Source organism: Schistocerca piceifrons, chromosome X (genome assembly GCF_021461385.2).
Source record: "Schistocerca piceifrons isolate TAMUIC-IGC-003096 chromosome X, iqSchPice1.1, whole genome shotgun sequence".
Taxonomy (NCBI): Eukaryota; Metazoa; Arthropoda; class Insecta; order Orthoptera; family Acrididae; genus Schistocerca; species Schistocerca piceifrons.
The window spans coordinates 509,724,720-509,740,433 of record NC_060149.1 but is presented as its reverse complement, the minus strand read 5'-3'; the positions used below and the strand labels follow the sequence as shown (position 1 = coordinate 509,740,433).

The window sequence follows — 15,714 nt, the reverse complement described above, 5'->3', positions numbered from 1 at the left end:
TACAGGCAGTTTCTTACCCACACCATAAAATTCATAACTCTCATCCCACAATACATAAATTTCCCCAATAGCATTAAAAATATCATTAATAATTACACTGCAATTGCACTGTCTGTCTAATATTGAAAATATTCTGTTCATTAAAACAATTACTCCTTACACAGTACATTTAATGCATGCTACTCTGAAATCAAATAAAATTTCAGTTACAACAGTGCACTTTTATTTACATTTACTCACTTTTGGATTTCCACACCCATATGCCAATGTGCAGTTGTAGAAGCAAGAGACTTCACACTCCTGACTGTGTGATTTCAGTGCCTCATTAGCTGCCTAACCTGCACTATGACATCTGCTTCACTTTACACCCATTTAGGCACCCTTAACTGCAACTGGTTCTCACTTAACCTTGCAGTATGCTATTTGCAAAATTTGTGTGACTGTTTAAGCATGCCAGATGGTCACATATTCTGACTGAATCACCTGGTATACAACTTGTGTTATCCAAATAACAAAACATCCACTCTCCCTGACAAGCTGTCTTTAACAGTTTCTCATTTGTAAAGTTCACAGCACTCACCCCTAACTGTCTTGATCGCATCATTGAAATTCACAAGCTAACAGTTTGCAAATAAGTTTGTGCAAAGATGGATCATACACTTTGCTAGAGTCCAACATAGTTCAATTTATTTATGATCACTTTATCTTTAATCAAGATAAACTCCTCTGTTCACACTGCTCACGTGCAGGAAACCCTATGAGCATAATCCTCTGTCCTCATAATTTTGAAAATAACAGCAATGCCCTTCGTTTTGGACTGTTACTTACAGGGATATCTAAAACAGTGCCCTCTTTAGTCAATTCTCTAACTGCTTGAAATCATTTTCAGTAAAAATTTCACAATGATCTCCTTCAAATCCCTGTCCCTGGCAACTAGAATGAGTAAGCTTGTCAAGGTGTGGTTTTCAGTGGGTTATAGGGGACAATGGGGAGAATTTTTTAATGCATGCACATAAATTTTAATGTTTATAGTTGCCAAATTATTACACTAACTTTTATTTATACAAATAAAACTATAAATTTTCTGTGGAATTTGAAAGAGCTTTCAATGAAGAATTCAACAACATAACATGTGTGGAAGTTGATCATATAGCAACACCACAAACCACTGTTCTGCCATCATCAGAAGAGACACCATAAATGCTGGCCCTACTGTACCAAATGTGACGCAGGTACATTTTCTATGTTTGCCTGTGCACTTGAAGCCCATTAGTCAGTGCTCTGCTGTTGTAATGATAAGACAACTTGCTTAAGAAGCTACTCAGACTTACACAATGTATACAATAGTCAAAAAGTGGATATGGTGTTTTCCTTTATTTCGAATGTCAGCAAACTGTTATGGCAATGTATGGTTGTATGTGAAAAGGTATCATTATACCAAGTCCTTGCAATCCACCTTTGCAAACTTCAAAAAAAACTAGAAGTGTGAAGTTTAAAATTTGCCAACGAAAAAGAACAGCAGTGATGTAGTATCCATATATCACTATGAGGCAGCTTCAATGTCCATATGGGATCAGCTGTGGGAGTGTTCTGCAGCAGAGACAGGTGCACCAACAGTGGTGCATCTGGCAGCAACACTGGACACAGGAGTGGCATGACTGTTCTGAGAACAATATCACAATGCATGCACTGGTCTGTGGAGGCTCGGCACAAAATGAATGTTTCTATACCACATTTTTCATCATCATAAAGGCCCAGAAACTTGCATGACAATATGGGATGCCATTCAGTGCAAAACTTCTGGTATATATTGACACTAATTTAGACAGCAGGTGTTACTTTTCTGATGTGTTAAGGCTGGTGATGGTGCAGTCTTGAGGTCTCCATAATGTTGTCTTTTAACAAGATAATGCAAGACCACATGTTGCCCTTTCTGTCACAACATACCTCAACACAGAGGTTGTTTGACTTACCCTGGGCAGCATGTTCTCCAGATCTCTCATTCACAGAAAACATCTTGTCACAGGTTGCCAAGGAACTGTACACAATTCACCACCCACTATGATGAACTATAGTATAGAGTTGAAGTAGCATGGAATGATATCTCCATATCTGTCACCTAAGTTAATTTCAAGGTGATGCGCAGATCGGTTAGAGCAGTTGGTGCTGTCAGAGATAGCAACTTACTGCTCTAAATTTTGCACACAGTAAACCCCAAAAATGCATAAAAATTTAATCATATATTATTCCTACTGTATACTATGCATACAATAAATAAAATGGCATTATTTGCTTTCCTTCCTAATGATGTAATATTAATGGCCATGGTGTACAAACGATAAAAAATATTTTTTTTTGATGTCATAATTTGGTAGCCATAAACGTCAAAAATTATTTGCATATGTCAAAAAATTCGCCACATTTGACACTATAACTGAGAAAAAAGGAACTCTCAATATAGTTAGTTATTCTGGATACACTTGGGGTTGTCTGTTTGGATTATGGTAGCTCTCTCTTCCTAGCACATTACCAGCTTTGAAAAGTGAGACCAATTCTGGAACCTTATCGCAGATTTTCTGCAGTTTACTAATACCACATCAACATGATCTTTTTGTGATCTGCTAGGACAAATGTTCTCCTCTGCAATGAACAAAGTTGATTAACACATTTTTTCTTATATGTTGTGTAACTAATCATGGAGCATTTAGCGTGGTTCCTTATATGTACATGTCTGACATACTCCAGATATCCAAATAGCTGCTTCCCTGGTGTAGTACATGGTTGGCCTATTCAGGGGGACACTACAATTCTCTGTCCATTAACAGAGGTCACAAAATCAATGAGCAAGATCAATGCAGCTTTATCTGAGCCACCTATTATGTGTCACTGCTGCCTCAATCTAACATACAGTCCTCCCTAACACATCAGTTGCTCATACATTACAAGCTTCAAACTGAGGTATATTTAAACAGACAAACAGAAATATGTTCCTTTCAACAACAACAACAACAACAACAACAACAAGAAAACGTATCTTTACCAGTACACTCTAAGACTTTGTGTGTGACATACATAGCAGAATGACTATAACTGAACATTATTCATCACACAACAAAAAATAACTTCTTCTTTAGGGTACGTCTTGGCTCCATCAAATGACATACTTGACATTATCATTTAAGTAGAAATTACGGTACATTGATATTTTATTGAATATATAATGTAATACTCACATCATGCCCAGTAAGTGTATGCAGGATGTGTTCCTGTTTTTCTGAAAGATTAAGAGCAGGTTTCCATACAAGAATTTTCCCAAATGCTGTGCCTGCTAACACAATCAGGTTTGACCATGATTCTTTAAGCATGACAGCACTATAGCTGATTCATATTTAAGGACATTATATTTAAACGAAAACCTAGGTAATAAAAGCAAAGATTAACATAGCACCTTTGCAGACATTATATCCACATACATATCTAACTTCAGACACTAAATTTATTCTTACATTTTATATCAGACAAATACTTAGGTTCTTCTCTATAAATTCTGTCTTATGCTTTTATGAATGTAGTTCATACCATGTTATTCACTAAACAACTAAAATTACTTACCTGATCCATCAACTATGTACAGGTGATACACTTTCACAATGTATGAGTTCTATAAGTAATATCTTGCAGTGGGTCTACAGAAATATTTATTTAACTACATTGTGAAGTTCATATTTCTGTTGCCCACAGTCATTCACCTAATTATAATGTACTGCACTAACTGTAGCAAACTTCTAAAGTCTTCAAGTATAGTAAGTAAATCAAGAGTGAGAATCGCCATAAGATAAGGACAATGATTCAGTTTGGTGTTCTGTTCATTGTGAAGTTACACACACCAAAAAAATTTTTGCATCACTCCAGTTCGCAGAACTCCTGAAGATAGACATTGACTGTGGATATTGTATCACAGACACAGTCCCTTTGACTGTTCAGAGATGTTACTAAACCCACCCAAAGATGTAAACAACCATGCATGAGCAGCGCCTACTACACGGAGGGGGTCCGACAGCTGATCAGTTCCAGTCATTACACCAAGAAGGAGGTAGAAGGCTCGTGTTTTCTGTAGTTCAACCACGCTTAGACGGTCAATATGAAGATTTGATCATGTCCACATTGTTATTTTGGGCTAGGAAGAGCTCTCAACAAGGGAAGTGTCCAGGCATCTCGGAGTGAACCAAACCGATGTTTTTCAGACATGGAGGAGATACAGAGAGACAGGAACTGCCAATGACATGCCACACTCAGGCCACCAAGGGCTACTACTGCTGTGGATGATTGCTACCTACAGATTATGGTTAGGAGAAACCCTGACAGCAATGCCACCATGTTGAATAATGCTTTTCATGCAGCCACAGAATGCCATGTTATGACTCAAACTGTGCACAATAGGCTGCATGATGCGCAACTTCACTCCTGACGTCCATGGTGAGGTCCATCTTTGCAACCATGACACCATGCAGCATAGTACAGATGGGCCCAGCAACATGCCGAATGGACCGCTCAGGATTGGCATCACATTCTCTTCATGGATGAGTGTCGCAAATACCTCCAACCAAACAATTGTAAGATACGTGTTTGGAGGCAGCCCGCTGAGGCTGAATGCCTTAGACGCACTGTCCAGGGAGTGCAGCAAGGTGCAGGTTCGCTGCTGTTTTGGGGTGGCATTATGTGGGTCAGACGCATGTCAAATGGTGGTCATGGAAGGCGCCGTAACGCCTGAACAATACGTGAATGCCATCCTCCAGCTGATAGTGTAACCATATCAGCAGCATATTGGTGAGGCACTCATCTTCATGGACGACAATTCGCACCTCTATCGAGCACATCTTGTGAATGACATCCTTCAGGATAACGAGATTGCTTGACTAGAGTGGGCAGCATGTTCTCCAGACATGAACCCTATCGAAAGTGCCTAGGATAGATTGGAAAGGGCTGTTTATGGATGACATGATTCATCAACCACTCTGAGGGATCTACACCAAATCGCCATTGAGGAGTGGGACAATCTGGACCAACAGTGCTTTGATGAACTTATGGATAGTATGCTACAATAAATACAGGCATGCATCAATGCAAGAGGACATATTAGAGGTACTGGTGTGTACAGCAACCATGCTGGAAGTGATAACAATTTAAAAAAAGAACAAGACCAGTCACCACCTATCATATATCCTCTAAAGAAATCTGCCACTTTGACTGTTATGGAAAAATTTTTCAAAAATTTGAAGATAACAAGATGTTTACAAGTTGATGGAAGGGACTGGTGAAAATAAGGTGTGGCTGCTGCCCAGTGAGTGGACACTTATAGTTCAAAAGACAGTTAGAGGAAATTTTGGTAACAAAATATTTTGGAATACCTATAATTCAGAAACCAACCATTTTCTGTTTGTATTCAGAAATTTTGCGTGCTTGTGTAGTAAGAGATATAAATCCACTTAGAATACTGAACTCTTTTAGTAGAAAAATTAGAGAAGGTGACAAAGTGTGAAATGCGTTTAGCGAGCAAGACTCTGGCTTTAGGATAAGAAATTCAAATTTACTGTCAATACCTAAGATGATTCTATGTGCAAGTAAAGATTGGTGAACAAACCTGTTTGATGGCCAGATAATTGGTTTAGTGTGCTCCTTGCACATTATGCATAACCCATGGACAGATTATGCATTCAGAACAGCAGCAGGCTCAAACTGAAGTAAAAGGAAGATCAGGTTTTAAGAATATACTGACAACAGTGTCATTAGAGACAGAGTGCAATCTCAGATTGGGGAATGATGTGGACTGAAATTGGTCACGCCTTTTAAAGGAACCAGTCCAGTATTCACCTTAAATAATTTAGGGAACACACAGAGAACTTGAAACTAGATGCCTGGATGTGGATTTGAGCCACCGTCAACCACTGTCCTCCCGAATGCAAGTCCAGCATCTTACCACCGTATCACCTTTCTTGAATGGCAAAAATTGGCATTGCAAAGCTAATTACATGATGGCACATGGTATGAGGTGTGTTTTGTTGGGAGGGAAAGGACATACTTGTCTTGCGGTGTAGGGGAATATGCCTGCCTCTCCTCTCATGTTCTTGCTTATCACTCTCAGTTACGTGACAGTGTAGATGTAGTCTGCAAGAACAGCATGGCAAAAGCTACTCAGGGAGCTGTGATGTGGTTGGTAGGCAAGAAAGGAAAGAAAAGGATAGTGATAAAACTGAGATTTATTTGTGTGTCTTGTTTAACAATATGTGGATGAAATAAGGACACACTTCCTTGTAAGCCAATGCAACTGTCGTCAACACAGAAAATGGGAAAAATTTTGGTGTACATGTACTGAGTAAATATTGTCATATATGTAGCAATAAGAAGAAAGATAGTGATCATCAAAAAGGGGTATAATGGAGAGAAATGCAGTAAAGAAATTTCTTCAAAAATTTTTCAGGTAATAGTGGAGGGATGGAACCAGTTGGCATGTTTGGGCGCTAGTGACTGCAGTGCTTTAGATAGTGTACTCAAAGCTAACCACACAGTAGAAATAAAAAGTTGAGTGTGTTGACATGTGCAAAAGTGGAGCAGGTGGAAGAATGATGAAGCTCAGAAAGGACATGAACTACAAAAAGTTGTAAGATGGATCACTGGTGCCACATTCTTATACACCACCTGCTTCTCCCTCCCAGGCCTCAGCCACCCTTCCTCAATATCCTTTCCACTCCCCACCTCCTTTCTCCCCTCAACCATTCCAACTGACAACTTCTCACCCAAGCTGACATGCAGAATGTAACCAACCACAACAATGTAGCCATTCAGGTGTGCACACCTTTGGACCACTTTGAAATATTATCAAGAACAGAACTTCATTACGAATAATTGTATCATGTGTGAAAAGTCTGATGTTAACATTAATATTGTAAGCAAAGTCATCAATATACAACACAATATTAAGGGCCGCAAAACACACTTCCCTGGGGCACACCTGAAGTTGTTCCTACATCTGTTGATGACTCCAACAATTTTCTGTCTTTTCTCTGATGGTTTCTTTCATTTTCTGATATGTGGTATCTACCTTTCCCATAGTCGTACATGCTTCAATAACTTTGCATTTCCCATCTAGCCATACCTGTTTTGCCATTTTGCACTTTTTGTCAATCTCGTTTTTAGTCTACATTCCCCTTTGCCTGCTTCGTGGATATATTTTTAAATTTTCTCCTTTCTATCCATGTCTGTTTTGCCATTCTGCACTTTTTGACAGTTTCTTTTTAGTCATATTCCCCTTTTCCTGCTTCATGAATGTATTTTTATATTTTCTCCTTTCATTAATGACATTCTATGTCTCCTGTGTTATCCAAGAGTTTTTACTGGGCCTTGTCTTTTTGCTAGTTTTTCCTCTGCTGCCTATACTTCATCTTTCAAAGCCACCTGTTAATATTATACTGGATTTCTTTTCCCTATTTTAGTCACCTGTTTAATACTGCCTCTTAAACTCTAAAGTAATCTCTAGGTGTTTCAGCTTATTCAGGCCCCGTCTACTTAATTTAATACATTTCTGCAATCAATAAATTACGGTCAAAGTCCACATTTTCTCCTGGAATTATTTTTCAAATTGAAATTCTGGTTTCAAATTCTCTGTCTTGTTATTGCACAAGCTACCTGAAAACTCCCAATGTCTCCAGGTCTCTTCCACGATGTTCTCTGATGATTCTTTAAACAAATGTAGGCATTGATTAAATTGTGATTTGTGCAAAATTATACCAGATGACTTCATTTTTCATTCTTTTACCCCAGTCCATGATCTTGATCTACTTTTCTTTATTTTTATTTTCCTACTATTTAATTACAGGCCTCCAACAAAATTAAATTTTCATCTCCCTTTATGCACTAAATAATTTCTTTGATCTCTTCATGCATTTTTTCAGTCTCTTCATAATCTGTGGTGATAGTAGGTCATAAGTCATGGTTGTGGCCTTGTGTCTATTTTGGCTATGATAATCCATACAAAATGCTGTTCATAGTAGTTTATTTGCATTCCATTTTCTTGTTCATTATTAGACCCACTCCTACATTATCCCTATTTGAATTTGTGTCAATAACCCTATACTCAACTGACCACAAATACTGTTCATCCTACCACCACACTTTACTTATTCCCACTATATTTAAATTCAGCAGTTTTTGAAGTTCTATAACTTGTCTGCATGATAAAGGGATTCAAGAATCCTGCCCCATGGACTGCCAAATTTATTTTTCTGATGACAACATTCTTCTGAGTTGTTCCTGCCTGGAGATGCAAATGGAGGGACTATTTCATCTTCAGAATATTCCCCCAGGAGGTTGTCATCAGCATTAAACAATACAGCAGAGCTGCATTTCCCCAGGAAATATAACATCTGTCATTTCCCCTTGCTTTATGCTGTTCCATAGCCCCAACATACCAAGGATGTTGGCTAATGTTACAAGGCAAGATCAGACAATAAGCCAGACTGTTATGTGTAAAGTTATTTAAAAGGCTGCTATCCCCCATCAGGAAGCACATGTTACTCTGGTCTCTCTACAGATACCTCTCAGATATGAGTCATTGAACCACACAAGCCATTCCACTTAGGCATGCTACATGGTTCAATTACATTGCGAGATTGAGGACTGTACATAGATGAGCCAGTCTAGCAGTCATCTGGTGGTTTAGGGAAACCATATAAATGTAAATCTGTATGACCAAATGGAAATTTGAACCCTGTTGCTCCTGAATATAAGTGTATTGCCTCAATCACTGCATCACTTTGTAAGCTACTATGTAGTCAAAATACTATATTTTGACATATGTTTATAAAGAGTCCCAGTTTCATGCCTTGAACAACAAAATACCAAATGACTGCAATTGCAAATAGAAGTGATTGAGTAATTCTACATGCCAATTCACTGCTTACAAATCTGGCTAACAAGATTTGAAGTACACAGAGTGACTAGTGCTGTATATTCTGAAAGAAATAAAAATTGTCTGCAGAGAGCACTTCACTAGTTCATAAAAATTGAAAATTTTAATGTACAAATACAGGTTTTACTTCAAATATCCCTATGGTTCAGCACACACAAACCAGATGGGATTTTCCAGTACAACTTGCCAATATAACTAAGTTTCCACACTGGAATGCTACAACTTAACATTACATGCAAGGCACGAAATTTTCTAGTTATTGAAAGACTATTATCAAAACTATCTTTAGTGTTATGTATTTGTACATAGTGTTACAAGTAACCCAGAATTGCAAATAATCTATCAATAAGCTAAATAAAAATTTATTTTTTTCAACAAAAGATAGAGGGGTGGGGGTCAGCTAATCAAAATTAAAACACAACTCATCTTTAAAAGGTTTATCAGTAACAAAGCAAACCAGAAAGTCATTTTAAAAAAGGAAAAGATATTAATACATATTTTATGGTTAACTCAGAGAGTTTACAAAGTAACACTTGGTATGGAATGTTTTTATCACATGACGTTCTGGGTAATAAACACAAACAACTAAAAGACCACTTTTTCAGTAAAATTGCACTCTCATTTGTTTCAAAGTAGCATATGATGTACAGGGCTATTACAAATGATTGAAGCGATTTTATAAATTCACTGTAGCTCCATTCATTGACATATAGTCACGACACACTACAGATACATAGAAAAACTCATAAAGTTTTGTTCGGCTGAAACCCCACTTCAGGTTTCTGCTGCCAGAGCGCTCGGGAGCGCAGTGAGACAAAATGGCAACAGGAGCCGAGAAAGCGTATGTCGTGCTTGAAATGCACTCACATCAGACAGTCATAACAGTGCAACGACACTTCAGGTCGAAGTTCAACAAAGATCCACCAACTGCTAACTCCATTCGGCGATGGTATGCGCAGTTTATAGCTTCTGGATGCCTCTGTATGGGGAAATTAACAGGTCAGCCTGCAGTGAGCGAAGAAACGGTTGAATGCGTGCGGGCAAGTTTCCCGCGGAAGTCGACGAATAAAGCAAGCAGGGAGCTAAACGTACCACAGCCGACGGTTTGGAAAATCTTACGGAAAAGGCTAAAGCAGAAGCCTTACTGTTTACAATTGCTACAAGCCCTGACACCCGATGACAAAGTCAAACGCTTTGAATTTTCAGCACGGTTGCAACAGCTCATGGAAGAGGATGCGTTCAGTGCGAAACTTGTTTTCAGTGATGAAGCAACATTTTTTCTTAATGGTGAAGTGAACAGACACAATGTGCGAATCTGGGCGGTAGAGAATCCTCACGCATTCGTGCAGCAAATTCGCAATTCACCAAAAGTAACGTGTTTTGTGCAATCTCGCGGTTTAAAGTTTACGGCCTCTTTTTCTTCTGCGAAAAAACGTTACAGGACACGTGTATCTGGACATGCTGGAAAATTGGCTCATGCCACAACTGGAGACCGACAGCAACGACTTCATCTTTCAAGAGGATGGTGCTCCACCGCACTTCCATCATGATGTTCGGCATTTCTTAAACAGGAGATTGGAAAACCGATGGATCGGTCGTGGTGGAGATCATGATCAGCAATTCATATCATGGCCTCCACGCTCTCCCGACTTAACCGCATGCGATTTCTTTCTGTGGGGTTATGTGAAAGATTCAGTGCTTAAACCTCCTCTACCAAGAAACGTGCCAGAACTGCGAGCTCGCATCAACGATGCTTTCGAACTCATTGATTGGGACATGCTGCGCCAAGTGTGGGAGGAACTTGATTATCGGCTTGATGTCTGCCGAATCACTAAAGGGGCACATATTGAACATTTGTGAATGCCTAAAAAAACTTCTTGAGTTTTTGTATGTGTGTGCAAAGCATTGTGAAAATATCTCAAATAATAAAGTTATTGTAGAGCTGTGAAATCGCTTCAATCATTTGTAATAACCCTGTATAGTATTGTGGATTTGCAGCAAGTGTTAGTGCTCACTGACTCCATCTCGTATGACACAGAGCCACATTGAGACACATCAAATTTACAAGAGTCTTCTGAATTACACAAAGAAACTCTCCTCATTATATGCTCCATTGACACCACAGGAAGATATCTGGTGATAACTTATTAATCACAGTGAAATAACTCATATAAAGCAAGAGAGATTATAGATGCCAGGACAGACATGAAGTTAGGTCTTCAAAATTGGAATTTGGCAGAAGGGAGAGAGTGATAGGACACATTCTCAGTCATCAGGGAATTACCAATTTGGTGCTGGAGGGAAGTGGAGAGAGGGGGCTTATAACTGTAGAGGGAGACTAAGGGATGAACACAGTAAGCAGATTCAAATGGATGTAGATTGCACTACTTACTCAGAGATGAAAAGGTTTCCAACAACGACATGTAGAAAATACAAAATTTACTATGAGTGCAGAAGATTTTGCCATTCATTGTAAAAAAGCAAGAGACATACCTACTCAACTACAACCTCAAAAGAACGTATGCAGAACAGATGAGGCAATACAGTAATATTATCAAAACAGCATGGAGTATCACAAACAAGAAAAACAGGGGAAGTGACAATGCAGTGTGCAATAACATAATAATAAGAGGCAATGAAAAATTGTTGAGTCACCCATAGGAAGTAGGTCAGAGATTCATAGACCAATTTAGTAAGATGAGTAGGGAGGATGTGACTGACCCACAACAGGTGCTAAATCCCAGTAATGTCATTAATTCATTCTACCTGAGGTGTGTTACAGAACTGGAAATCATGAAAACCATTTCCAACATAAAAGCAGTTACATCCAGTGGCTGGGATGACATTTCAGCCAAATTTCTGAGAGAATGCAGTAATGAATGAATCAAGCCATTATAACATTTAATAAACAGCTCTTTCAGTCAGGGGTCATTTCCTGACTTGTTAGAAGTCCCTGAAATAAGACTGGTGCATAAAAAGGGAATAACTACCAATGTGCAAAATGATGGGTCTATTTCATTGACATCAATACTCAATAAGTTGTTGGAAAGCCTACTTCTTGATCAACTTGAGTCAATTTTCTGTGCGGCCCTGGTAGCTGAGTGGTCAGCGCGACAGACTGTCAATCCTAAGGGCCTGGGTTCGATTCCCGGCTGGGTAGGAGATTTTCTCCGCTCATGGAATAGGTGTTGTGTTGTCCTAATCATCATTTCATCCTCATTGACGCGCAAGTCGCCGACGAGGCGTCAAATCGAACGACTTGCACCAGGCGAGCGGTCTACCCAACGGGAGGCCCTCGCCACACGCCATCATCAGCAGTCAATTTTCTGCAAGTACAATCTACTAAAAAGCTCTCAGCATGGTTTCAGGAAGGGCAGGTCTATAATAAAAGCTGTAGCTACATTTTTTCAAGCGGTACTGGATAAACTTGATGATGGAAACAAAGTTATTGGCACGTTTTAGACCTAACCAAGGCCTTTGATTCTGTAAATCATTCCATTCTTCTATGTAAATTATAAACTTGTGGAATCAGAGGAGTGGCATTAGACTTGTTAAGATCCTATCTTACTGACAGGAGATGATATGCTAAGCTGCATCATACAACTGGGAGACACGCACAAATAGTAAAATTATCTTATAAAATTCCTAACTAGCACAATAGCACCAACTGTCTTAAGACAAATCTATTTTGGAATCATACACTCCCACCTACAATATGGTATTGAGATTTGGGGTGGGCACCAATGGTATACATGGATAGGGCTTTCAGAGCCTAGAAAAGACCAGTTAGGATAATAGCTAATATTGGTTAACATCAGTCCTGAAGAGAATACTTCATGATGTATAACATACTAACAGTGTTTTTATTGTATGTTCTCCTGACTATACTGTTTGTAAAAAAAAATATGGAACATAGCATAAACAATAGTAAAATTCGTAATCATAATACAAGAGAAAGAGAGGATTACCATATAAAATTTAGTAATAAAAGAGCAATGGATCATAGTCCATTTTCTGCTGGAAGACATTTTTATAACAGACTGCCAAATAATATAAAACTGTTAAATGGAAACATATTTAAGACAAAATTAAACCAACTGTTAATTGCTAAATTTTTGTACTCCATCAAGGATTTTTAATGATGTTGCATATAATTTATCTTTAATTACAAACTCTTATAATGTTCATATGTTTATACACAGACTATGTCCATAACTGTAAAAGTTATTATGGAAAAACAAACCAATTATTATTATTAGTATTATTATTATTATTATTATTATTATTATTATTATTATTATTATTATTATTTCTTTCTTTTCTCAGACATTATGTCTGGTCAAAAATGGAAAGTGACGCGGACCTTGATCAAGCGTGACTTCCTTTTAACTATACGGTATATGTTATATTGCATTTAGGAACTTTCGGGTAATTAAACATGTATCAATAATTACAGATTTCTGTAGTTGTATATATAAGTTTGGATGTAGCTGTGTTGCATTGATGTACTGATGGATATTGTGTGGTATGACTCCTGTAGTTGATAGTATAATTGGTATAATGTCAACTTTATCCTGATGCCACATGTCCTTGATTTCCTCAGCCAGTTGGATGTATTTTTCAATTTTTTCTCCTGTTTTCTTTTGTATATTTGTTGTATTGGGTATGGATATTTCGATTAGTTGTGTTAATTTCTTCTTTTTATTGGTGAGTATGATGTCAGGTTTGTTATGTGGTGTTGTTTTATCTGTTATAATGGTTCTGTTCCAGTATAATTTGTATTCATCATTCTCCAGTACATTTTGTGGTGCATACTTGTATGTGGGAACATGTTGTTTTATAAGTTTATGTTGTAAGGCAAGCTGTTGATGTATTATTTTTGCTACATTGTCATGTCTTCTGGGGTAGTCTGTATTTGCTAGTATTGTACACCCACTTGTGATGTGATCTACTGTTTCTATTTGTTGTTTGCAAAGTCTGCATTTATCTGTTGTGGTATTGGGATCTCTAATAATATGCTTGCTGTAATATTTGGTGTTTATTGTTTGATCCTGTATTGCAATCATGAATCCTTCCATCTCACTGTATATATTGCCTTTTCTTAGCCATGTGATGGATGCATCTTGAGCGATGTGTGGCGGTGTTAGATGATACGGGTGCTTGCCATGTAGTGTTTTCTTTTTCCAATTTACTTTCTTCGTATCTGTTGATGTTATGTGATCTAAAGGGTTGTAGAAGTGGTTATGAAATTGCAGTGGTGTAGCCAATGTATTTATATGAGTGATTGCTTTGTGTATTTTGCTAGTTTCTGCTCGTTCTAGAAAGAATTTTCTTAAATTGTCTACCTGTCCATAATGTAGGTTTTTTATATCGATAAATCCCCTTCCTCCTTCCTTTCTGCTTAATGTGAATCTTTCTGTTGCTGAATGTATGTGATGCATTCTATATTTGTGGCATTGTGATCGTGTAAGTGTATTGAGTGCTTCTAGGTCTGTGTTACTCCATTCCACTACTCCAAATGAGTAGGTCAATATTGGTATAGCATAAGTATTTATAGCTTTTGTCTTGTTTCTTGCTGTCAATTCGGTTTTCAGTATTTTTGTTAGTCTTTGTCTATATTTTTCTTTTAGTTCTTCTTTAATATTTGTATTATCTATTCCTATTTTTGTCTGTATCCTAGATATTTATAGGCATCTGTTTTTTCCTTCACTTCTATGCAGTCACTGTGGTTATCCAATATGTAATCTTCTTGTTTAGCGTGTTTTCCCTTGACAATGCTATTTTTCTTACATTTGTCTGTTCCAAAAGCCATATTTGTATCATTGCTGAATAATTCTGTTATCTTTAGTAATTGGTTGAGTTGTTGATTTGTTGCTGCCAGTAGTTTTAGATCATCCATGTATAGCAAATGTGTGATTTTGTGTGGGTATGTTCCAGTAATATTGTATCCATAATTTGTATTATTTAGCAGGTTGGATAGTGGGTTCAGAGCAAGGCAGAACCAGAAAGGACTTAATGAGTCTCTCTGGTACATCCCACGCTTAATCTGTATTGGCTGTGATGTGATATTATTTGAATTTGTTTGGATATTAAGTGTGGTTTTCCAATTTTTCATTACTATGTTTAGGAACTGTATCAATTTAGGATCTACTTTGTATATTTCCAATATTTGTAGTAACCATGAGTGGGGTACACTATCAAAAGCTTTTTGGTAATCAATGTGTGCGTAGTGTAGTGACCTTTGTTTAGTTTTAGCTTGATATGTCACCTCTGCATCTATTATCAGTTGCTCTTTACATCCTCATGCTCCTTTCCAACAGACTTTTTGTTCTTCATTTATAATTTTGTTCTGTGTTGTATGTGTCATTAATTTCTGTGTAATGACTGAAGTTAATATTTTGTATATTGTTGGTAGGCAGGTTATGGGGTGATATTTAGCTGGGTTTGCTCTGTCTGCTTGATCTTTAGGTTTCAGATAAGTTATTCCATGTGTAAGTGTGTCAGGGAATGTGTATGGGTCTGTAACGTAACTGTTAAATAATTTAGTTAGATGTGAATGTGCTGAGGTGAACTTCTTTAGCCAGAAATTTACTATTTTATCTTTTCCAGGGGCTTTCCAATTGTGAGTAGAATTAATTGCTTGGGTGACTTCATGTTGCAAAATTATCACTTCAGGCATCCGCGGTATCATCTTGTATGTATCTGTTACTGCTTGTATCCACCGTGCATGCCTGTTATGTTGTACCGGG

General features: G+C 37.8%; 1 protein-coding gene across 1 annotated transcript in view; it reads right to left on the bottom strand.

The window, feature by feature from the left end:
* The window catches only part of LOC124721697 (WD repeat-containing protein 6), a 292,998-nt gene that overhangs the window by 177,989 nt on the left and 99,295 nt on the right, over positions 1-15,714 (bottom strand). The window contains exon 4 of the mRNA XM_047246781.1: positions 3,234-3,378. Within this exon, the coding sequence (XP_047102737.1) occupies positions 3,234-3,378 (145 nt within the window). The remainder of the gene's footprint in view (positions 1-3,233; positions 3,379-15,714) is intronic.